The sequence below is a fragment of the Sus scrofa genome, chromosome 2, assembly GCF_054392235.1.
Source record: "Sus scrofa isolate SSC_HxYL_T2T_F1_AM1 chromosome 2, Sscrofa_HxYL_maternal_Yorkshire_Landrace_v2.0, whole genome shotgun sequence".
Lineage (NCBI taxonomy): Eukaryota > Metazoa > Chordata > Mammalia > Artiodactyla > Suidae > Sus > Sus scrofa.
In genome coordinates, this window is record NC_139384.1 from 6,061,922 (window position 1) to 6,071,571 (window position 9,650).

At 62.4% G+C, this 9,650-nt stretch overlaps 1 protein-coding gene across 1 annotated transcript; it reads left to right on the forward strand.

The window, feature by feature from the left end:
- The first annotated feature begins 917 nt into the window (after positions 1–917).
- Positions 918–7,344, forward strand: RIN1 (Ras and Rab interactor 1). The gene is made up of 10 exons (XM_003122498.5): positions 918–1,053; positions 1,191–1,371; positions 1,470–1,584; positions 1,695–1,767; positions 1,921–2,012; positions 2,167–2,904; positions 3,200–3,505; positions 3,813–3,944; positions 4,057–4,208; positions 5,096–7,344. The coding sequence occupies exons 1-10, from the start codon at positions 968–970 to the stop codon at positions 5,573–5,575; spliced, it is 2,355 nt and encodes a 784-aa protein (XP_003122546.3). The 5' UTR covers positions 918–967; the 3' UTR covers positions 5,576–7,344.
- The last annotated feature ends 2,306 nt before the right edge of the window (positions 7,345–9,650 follow it).

Consider the following 9,650-nt stretch of genomic DNA (forward strand, 5'->3'; position numbering starts at 1 on the left):
ATGGAGAGTGCCCGAGACAAGCCATCTTTTCTGGGGTCCCCGTACCTCCTCTTACTAGCTAGCAGGAGCTTACCCACTCTGACTTGGGGTATAGGCTGGGAGGAAGGGGTTCCGCCACACACCAGCCCCAGAGGTGGGCGGCTGGGCCCTGGACTGCCTGGTGCTGGCGAGCAGAGTCTGCAGCAACATGTGGCAGAGGCAGAGCACGTGGCCTTGGGTGGGGAAGCGGGCTGGGTGCTTGGTGCTTGGAGACCAGATCATGTCTGCACCTGCCCCAGTCGCTTGGCAGATTGGCAAGGCAGGCTGGCAGAGCCTGGGCGCGTGGGAGGCAGCCAGCAGCAGCACCATGTGCTGACGACCTCACAGCCAGACTCCCCCCTGTTCAGGGCTGAGTGTTAGAACCACCCCCAGAACCTCAGTTAAGCAAAGGGGTTGGTTTCCATGGAGACACATCATCCTTTCTCCATGACAACCCGAAATCCCAAAACCCAAGTTAAGCTCAAGAATGAGTCATCTGTGACCAGTAGGGGGCGCGCTCCCACAAGGCTGACCTCAAGGCCATGGACAGATGAGCAATTGACCCCGGACCTCAAGGTGCCCCAGAGGCGAGGCCCAGGCCTGCGGGGACCTAGACAGGCCCTGCTTAACCCCTTCCTGCCCACCTGTGTGGTTGGAGGCGGCTGGCAAGGCTGCAGGATGCACCATGTGGAGGTGGTAGCCCCACAGTCGGGGCCCTTGGAGGGCCACTTTGCAGGCAGAGGATTCCTGCCCCCGGAGGCTGAGCCCAGAACAGGGGAAGCAGGCACTGCCCGGGCTGAGTGGACACACAAGAGTTAACTGGCGGGTGTGGCAGGGCGAACCGCCCTCAGGAAGTGTTACTCACCACTGGGAATGTGCGAGCTCCTGCCTTGGGGGCTGGATTCTCTTCCTGAGTCCCGGGAGAAACCGACTGAAGGAGCTCCCCGCCATGGAAACCACGGGGGAGCCAGGAGCAGGCCTTCTGGGAACCCCCAACCCGACCAGCTTTGCGCCTGGGCACCTGGAGAGAGGAAAGTTAGTAAAGTTGGGAGGGCAGCCCAAGAGGGCTGGGAGGGGCTGCAGAGCAGGTCGGGGCAAAGGAGGGGGAGAGGGTTCACCAAGGGTCGCACCCAGCCCCTGGCCCCCTGCTCAGGTCTGGTGTCCGCCCCCAGGCCGGCCCAGGCCCCGCTGTACGATGTGCCTGATGCCGGCGGGGCACAGGCAGGAGGGCCCCAGCAGCCGGGGCGCACCGTGAGCCTGCGGGAGCGCCTGCTGCTCACCCGGCCCGTGTGGCTGCAACTGCGGGCCAACGCTGCGGCCGCACTGCACGTGCTGAGGACGGAGCCCCCGGGGGTGAGTGCTTCCCCATCACCCGGGGCCTGGTGGCTAAGGGTGGGACGGGAGGGTCTGGACAGAGAGGTCCTGAGCCCCCACCCCCTGTCCACTCGCAGACCTTCCTGGTGCGGAAATCTAACACTCGCCAGTGCCAAGCCCTGTGCGTGCGGCTGCCTGAAGCCAGTGGCCCCTCCTTCGTTTCCAGCCACTGCATCCAAGAAGGCCCTGGGGGTGAGAGGGAATGAATGGCTTGGCGGGAAGGGGCTGGCAGCCAGCAGGGCAGGGCACAGTGGGGTGGGGGTGGGGTCCCCAGGGAACGGACCTCATTTCCCATCTCTCAGGCATCTCTTTGGAGGGCTCAGAGCTGGTGTTCCCGGACCTGGTCCAGCTCATCTGTGCCTACTGCCACACCCGGTGAGCCTGCCCGCAGGGTGCCTGCTGTCTGTGGGGCCCTGTTCCCTTGGACACCCTGTCTGTCCCCAAGCCCTCAGGCGCTCTCAGCGCCCCCCAGACCACAGCCTGGAGCATTCTTCCCTCCTGACTTTTTGCTCCCCTCTCTGGCCTCAGGGACATTCTTCTCCTCCCGCTCCAGCTCCCCAGAGCCATCCACCTGGCAGCCACCCACAAGGAACTGGAAGCCATCTCCCATCTGGGCGTCGGTAAGGGGACCTCTGCGACCCGTTGCACAGCTGGACAAGTTGAGGCCAAGAGGGAAAGGGAAGGCATATGGGCACGAGCCTGAAGCCCGTGCCTTTCCCTCGGTTGGGCCCCCTCCCTGAACCCCCTGAGGCCCCAACAGTTTCTCTTTCCTAGAGTTCTGGAGCTCCTCCCTCAACACCAAGGCTCCACCGGGCCCAGCCGAGGGCCCACTGCTGCCCCGGCTGAAGCCACGGTCCCCACAAGAGCTGGACCAGGGCACCGGAGCCGCCTTGTGCTTCTTCAACCCCCTGTTCCCAGGGGACCTGGGCCCCACCAAGCGGGAGAAATTCAAGAGGAGCTTCAAAGTGCGTGTGTCCACGGAGACCTCCAGCCCCCTGTCTCCACCGGCTGTGCCGCCCCCCCCAGTCCCAGTGCTGCCAGGAGCAGCCCCCCATCAGACAGAAAGGTTGCCGCCTCGCCAGCTGCTGCGGAGGGAAAGCTCAGTGGGGTACCGTGTGCCAGGGGGCGCCGGCCCCAGCCTCCCACCACTGCCCTCCCTCCAGGAGGTAGACTGCGGCTCCCCCAGCAGCTCAGAGGAGGAGGGGGCACTGGGGTCCCAGGGGAGCCCAGCGACCTCCCCCTGCCTAGGCCGCCGGCGGCCTCTGCTTCGATCCATGAGCGCTGCCTTCTGCTCCCTGCTGGCACCCGAGCGGCAGGTTGGCCGGGCAGCTGCCGCGCTGATGCAGGACCGACACACAGCCGTGGGCCAGCTGGTGCAGGACCTGCTGACCCAGGTGCGGGCCAGCCCCGAGCCCCAGGAGCTGCAGGGTATCCGAGAGGCGCTAAGCCGGGCCCGGGCCATGCTGAGTGCAGAGCTGGGCCCTGAGAAGCTGCTGCCGCCAGAAAGACTGGGTAAGATCCGGCCTAGGGCTCCGCTGGTCCGGGCTGGCTCTGCATAACTCTAGCTGTTCCCATTCTGCTCTTGCTGCTCCTCCACAGTGCCACCCTCTCTCAGTCTCTTCCGCTGCTTCACAAACCCAGCCCGTCTCACCACCGTGCAAGCAAATTCTTTCCACCTCCTCTCTTCCCCGGCTCTCCCACATCACCAAGATCCCTCCTCTTTTTCATCCCCACCCCCATGCCCCGACACCTGACTCTGCCCCGCCCCCGCCGGTTCCCTTGACCGCTGCCTGCCACTCCCCGACAGAACGTGTCCTGGAGAAGTCGCTGCATCGCTCCGTGCTCAAGCCTCTCCGGCCCATCCTGGTGGCTCGGTTGCGGCGCCGGCTTTCCACCAGCGGTTCCCTGGGCCGCCTGGCTGAAGGCCTCCGCCTGGCCCGGACCCAGGGCCCCAGAGCCTTTGGGTCTCGCTTAAGCCTGCCCTCCCCGGTAGAGGTGGAGCAGGTGCGCCAGAAGCTGCTGCAGCTGCTTCGAGCCTACTCACCCAGTGCCCAGGTCAAGCGGCTCCTGCAGGCCTGCAAGCTGCTCTACACGGCCCTGAGGACCCAGGCGGGTATGCCCCCTCCCATCCCCTCCCACTGGCCCCCTGCCAAGTCAGAGGCAGGCCAACCAGGCAGAGGCTCCAGAAACAGCACAGCCAGGAGGGAAAAAAATGGGTCCAGTCCTTTTATTTCACAGATGGTAAAACTGTGGCTCAGAAAGCAGAGCGTCCGCTCCCCAGGCCCTGCCCCTGGTTGCCATGGTTTCCACGTTGCCCAAGGTCTGGCAGGCAGAGGGGTGGGTGGTTGTCTAAGAAAGTAGTGGATTCTGACCCTGAGGCCCCACAGGAGCCTGAGCTTTCTCTTCCCCCACCCCCACAGGGGAGGGAGCTGGGGCTGATGAGTTCCTCCCACTGCTAAGCCTTGTCCTGGCCCAGTGTGACCTTCCTGAGCTGCTGCTGGAGGCTGAGTACATGTCAGAGTTGCTGGAGCCTGCCCTGCTCACCGGAGAGGGTGAGGAACCCCACCCACCACCTCCCATCTGGGTGGGGCTGGGGCGCCTTAGCAAGGGTGGCAGGGGGGGCGGGGCAGGTCACTCACACTCGTTCCTCCCCTCGTGTCCCAGGCGGCTACTACCTGACCAGCCTCTCAGCCAGTCTGGCCCTGTTGAGTGGCCTGGACCAGGCCCACACCCTCCCCCTGAGCCCCGCGCAGGAGCTGCAGCGCTCCCTAAGCCTCTGGGAGCAGCGCTGCCTGCCCGCTACCCACAGCTTCCAGGTAAGAGAAGTCCACCCACACTGGCCAGCCAGGGGCATCTGGCGCCATCTGGCACAGGCCCGGCCTTTGCCCAGTGAGACCCAGCAGGGGAACAGAAGCAGCACCCCATGTGGAACACATGCCCAGGCCAGCCTTTCTGGAGGGTGTGTTCCACCAGCCGGCGCTGTGCGCAGTGCTCCGGGGGCTCGGAAGCTCTGAAGTGGGATCAATATTATCCTATTTCACAGACGAGGAAACTGAGACATGACGTGCAGAAGGAAGGGGACCCAGGCAGGCTCAAGCTCCAGAGCCTGGCTTCCAGCCCACATCCCCCTCGCCCTCCCAGCTGGGCTCAGGTTCAGGATCCTCAGAGCCTGATACCATCTCGGCCTTTCACCCTCCTTCCACCCACCCCAAGGACCCTTCCTAGCCCTGGTTAAGAGTCCAGATTTTGTAGCCAGATCTGGGATCCAAATGCTGGCTCTGCTGCTTTCTGGCTATGAGAGCCTGGGCAGGTTATATAACCTCTTTGTGCCTCAATTTTCTCGTCTATAAAATAGGGTAATAGTACCTACCTCCTTGGTTTGCTGTTCTGGGGTTGGTGAACTAGATAATTCAGGGCAAGCGCTTACCGCACAGAGTAAGCTCTGAGTATGACTGTTCCCTCTGGGGAAACTGCTATCCTTCCAGCCTTCAGCAGTGACCCACTAGCCCAAGCATGTCCCCTGCTGGCCTCAAGCCCCCCTCAGAGCTCACTCTAACCAGAAAGCTTTCGCCACTGCTTCTACCACTAGATCATAGCCCGCCCCACCCCTGATCCTGCAAAGCCTGCACCTTCACCTTAGCTTTGCAGCCGGCTTTGTACCAGGCAGGGTTGAGTTCTTGTTTTTGCTTCTTTCCTGACACAGCACCTCCTCCGAGTAGCCTATCAGGACCCCAGCAGTGGCTGTACCTCCAAGACCCTGGCTGTGCCCCCAGGGGCCTCCATTGCCACGCTCAACAAACTCTGTGCCACCAAGTTCCGAGTGACCCAGCCCGACACTTTCAGCCTCTTCCTGTACAAGGGGCAGGACTACCACCGCCTGCCCCCCGGAGCCCTGGCCCACCGGCTGCCCACAGCCGGCTACCTCGTCTACCGCCGGGCAGAGCGGCCTGAGACCCAGGGGGCCTCCCCTGGGGCTGCAGCAGAGGAGGGCAGTGAGGGGCCAGAGGCAGGGGGCAGAGAGGAAGAGAAAGGGCGAGACGGGGACACCGAGGTCAAAGCCAGCCCTAGGGACAGCGGGGGAGAGTCTGAGACAGTGGCCGAGGGGGCCGGGCGCCAGGCCAGGGAGGACCCCGCTCAGCCACGGGGACGAGAGGCTGAGGGAAGCCTGGTAGCAGAGGAGTAGCTGGGAGTGGACAGAAAGGCCGCTTGGGGCAGAAAACTCTGAGCCCGCTGGGAAGGCCTTTGAGAGCCGTCAGCCCCCTCAGCCTTCCCCACCCCAGGCAGCTCCCGTGTCTGCCGCCACCTCTGACTCCCCAGCACCGTGATCACACCAGCTGGGCAGGGCCTGCGCTGCCACGTCTGGGGCCCGGGGTAAAGCTGAGGGGGTTTTGGGGGCCCCAGACCAAGGGCCCAGGGCCCTTTGCCTCTCATTCCCCCACAGCTGGAGGCCAGCCAGCCCTCAGCGGTGAGTGTGCCCAACCCTGGCAGCAGGGGAGGGACACAGCCTTGGCAGCCCCTCCAGGCTGGGGGCTTCAGGGCCCTGAGAGGCCCCCCCACTCCTGGGCCTCAAGGGGATTCAGGGAAGCAGCAAGGACTCAGGGCCCAGTCCTGCCCAGGCTCCCTGGAGAATGAGCACCTCCAAACCTCAGTGTCCTCACCTGGAAGATGGGGGTGCTGCTGCTGCCTCCCTGCCCTCTCCCAGAAGTCTTCCAGGAGTCACAGTGGAATTCCCACTGTGGTGCAACAGGATTGGCAGCGTCTTGGGGGTGCCGGGACGCAGGTTCGATCCCCAGCCTGGCACAGTGGGTTAAGGATCCGGCATTTCTGCAGCTGTGGCTTAGGTCACAACTAAGGCTCAGATCTGATCCCTGGCCAGGGAATCCGGGCTGGAAAAAAAAAAAAAAAAAAGGATGGTTTTGCTGCAAAGTAGACCCTCAGACTGGGGGAGAGGAGAGGGAAGGAGGTTGGGTGTTAGCAAACCGTGCTCAACACACACACACACAAACCCGTCCAAGGGTCTGTTCTCTCCACTCACCGAAGGGAGAGGGTCTCCAGACAGCCCAGGGGACATCCTAGAGGTCACGTCCGGCCAAGGGAGCAGCCACATCCCAGTCTTTCCACAAGATGAGCGGTCCTTCCTCCCAGGCGTGCTGAGGGGAACTGGCAGGCGAGACGGGCTTCTGAAACAGACTGAGGACTGGGAAACCGATTTTTCTCTGCACTTACCTCTTTGGGGTCCCTCCCGAGGGCTTTAGGGGAGACGGTCTGGCTTATTACCCACTGAAGTTTGGAATGGTGACTCCTGAGATTCCACACAGCAGGCCGTTAGGGGCACCCAAACCAGGATTCAGATCCCAACTACGCCCTGTGTTCTAAGCCACCAACAAATCAACCCCCAAGGCCCAACAGACCCCCAAGGGAGGCCCCAAGTAGGCAGCAAATGAGCAAAGAATGTGCCGGCGACCACCACAAGGGGGCGTGCGCGACCCAGGCAGCCACAGGGCGGTGACCCGCTGGAACCAGGGCAGCCACAGTGTAGGTGGTCACCAAGTTTGTGGTCTTGTGGCAGCCTGGGGACAAGTGCCAAGGCCGAGGCTTCTGGCCCTCAGCGCTCTTGGAGTCAGAGGTCTGGGTGAGGCCAGCCTCCGGGGCCACTCCCAGGGAAGGAACTAGCCAGTGGGGGAAGAAAGACCCTAGCGGATCTCTCCGCGAGGACCACAAAGGGACATGATGGCTGGAAGGTGGAAATCCGGGATGCTGGGATTTCAGACGCTCCAGATACAGCCCAGGTGTCTCCCTGGGCCTTCCCCACCTCTGCCCTCCCCCCGCAAGCCTCTTGCTGGTGGGCAGCCTCCCTTCCCCTTTCTGTGTGTCCTCCCAGTCCCGCTCCAGCCCCAGTGCCTTGTACAGCGCTGGGCACTCCACAGGCACCCAATAAATGTCATCCACCTACTGGAGCTTGATAACTAAGAGCCAAGGGCTATGAGGTGGGAAGCTGCGGAGCTTCAGGGAGGGCTGGGTTCTGGGAACCAAACACAGGATGTCTCAAGTTCAGTCCCAGAGGAAGGACCTGGAATGATGGCAGGGGGTGTTTAGAGAACCCCAGGGCCGGATGTAGAGCTGGTCTCATGGGAACTAGGACTGGCCAAGGCTTCTGGGCCCCTGCGTGGGGGCCTCTGCAAGCAAGCCCCTCCCACCCCTGTCCGGGGCTCAGTCCTAACTCCTGGCTCTGGGAATTCGGCAGTGGTTCACTAGAGCACTGCCAGGCTCTGCCTCCTGCCTGAATCTTCTGGTTTATCCTCTGAAAATATTCTGATGGGTCAGGGGTCCTGGGCAGGAAAATCAGCATGACCAAGGGTCGTGAGACAGGGGGTTGGAGCTCCTGGCAGGGCAGGCAGTGATAGGCCGGTCTAAGACTGAGCTCACTATCCCCATTTTATGGATGAGGAAACAGGCTTGCTCAGGAAAAGTGGCTGGTTATAGGGCAAAGGACTTGGACAGCGGGTTCCATGGAGCTTTGGATTCTGCAATCCTCCAAAACAGCCCGTTATTCATCCCCTGTTACTGATCTATTGTGTCCATAGGGACCGAGCCCCCCGCAGCACCCCCTGCCTCCAGGGGGAGATAGGTGCAATCTGGGCAGACAACCTACTGTGTGCTCTGATTCTGTACCCCCCAACTCCCGCCAACTTTGGCCTTCTGGACGAGAAAGTCAGGCCTCTCAGAGATTCCTGGCTGTGTCCAGCGCCCACTGCTGCAGGGCGGGGCCGGAACCCTATGCAGGATCCCTGGAGGAGCAGCCATCATCTCTTTACTAGGAAATGTGGCACTTACCACCTCATGGTTGTTCTCTGTGTGAGTTTATTGTCGGTCTTCCTCAGGAGAAGGCCAGAGCCAAGTCAGCCTGGTTCCCCACTGAATCTTGGGGGCCCAGAACAATGCCTGGCCCGGAACTGGCACTTAGTAATTACATGTGGAATCATTGATTCAGGAAGACTCAGACTAAACTGTCATCAGAATTCTTGGAACACGGGGCCGCACATCCTCCATCACTGCCACCAGGGGGCGAGCGTGCCCCATGCCTGGTCGCATGCCAGGGTCCCTTCTTTCCTGAGGCTACCCAAGGACCCAGGGCACTCGGAGGGCCTGCGCAGGGCCTGGTGCCAGGAGAGAAGCAGGCCCGCGTGGAGCCCTGGGATTGTCCTGTGAACTAGGATCCGGCTAATAGAGGCTTGGAAGGCGATAAAGAAGGGACAGCTTTTCTCCCCGGGGCTCTCTGGAGCCAGGCCTGTGGGGTGGCCAGAGGGGGTGGGAGGAGGAGTCCCACAACAACAGCCTGACTCACCTTCAGAAAGCCTTTAACACCCTGCCATGGCCCTAGGACCAGGTTCACGTCCACAGCACAACACACAGAAACACCCTGATGCCCACTGGCACACAGGCTGTGTGCCACCCTGCCAGCCACGGTCACTTACGGTAACATCTGGGCATCCTGAACAGCCCTGACTCCCTTAGCCATTCAGGCCCTTTGGGATGGGACAGAGTGACACACACACGGGCCCCTCCCCCAAGCCACACCCGGACACAGACACCCCCAAATCCGCAGGCTTAGAGATGCTCCCTCGACACCCGCCCTCTCGGGTTCACAGTGTGGCTCCCTGGCACACATACCTGGGGACAGACTGACTCAGAGACATGTGGCGACCTGCCGCACTTTCACCTCTGCCCCTGTGGGACTGCCTGTGACACACCCAAGTCCCCCATGAGGACAGGCGTTCTCCTGCCCCCCCCTGCGCAGGCATGGCCTTGCAGACACGCACACGCAAGCTCAGAGACACACAGATACACACATGACATGAAAGCCACACATACTTTTTTGTAACTTTGATCATCCAGAAGAGGTCCAAGCCCTTCTGCTGACTAGTCGCACCTCCAGCCGGGCCTGCACCTGCCACCGCTCCGTCACTCCACCCCACGGTGGACCCTAGTGGGGGCTGTGAGTTGCTGTGAAGACCCTTGTGGGGGGGGGTGGCTGCAGTGACCCCACTGGCCAGGCAGGAGGCAGAGGCCGGCAGCACTGGGCGGGGAGGCCTGAGCTCATCAGATTCCAGCCCGAGTGATTCATGGGAAGAGCCTGGGGAAGGGGGGCCAGGGCCCTGGCCCAGGGGCAAGGGCTTTGGAGGCCTGGGTGGGCTTCAGACCAGAGGGTCTCTGGTCCAGAGCCCGCCTGTGGTGTGGGAGGGGGGCTTCCTGAGAGG

Coding starts and splice junctions, on each gene's coding strand:
- RIN1 (XM_003122498.5), top strand. CDS start 968: ATGGAAACCACGGGGGAGCCAGGAGCAGGCCTTCTGGGAACCCCCAAC. Junction 1,054..1,190: donor GGGCACCTGGAGAGAGGAAA/GTTAGTAAAGTT, acceptor GTCCGCCCCCAG/GCCGGCCCAGGCCCCGCTGT. Junction 2,013..2,166: donor CATCTCCCATCTGGGCGTCG/GTAAGGGGACCT, acceptor TCTCTTTCCTAG/AGTTCTGGAGCTCCTCCCTC.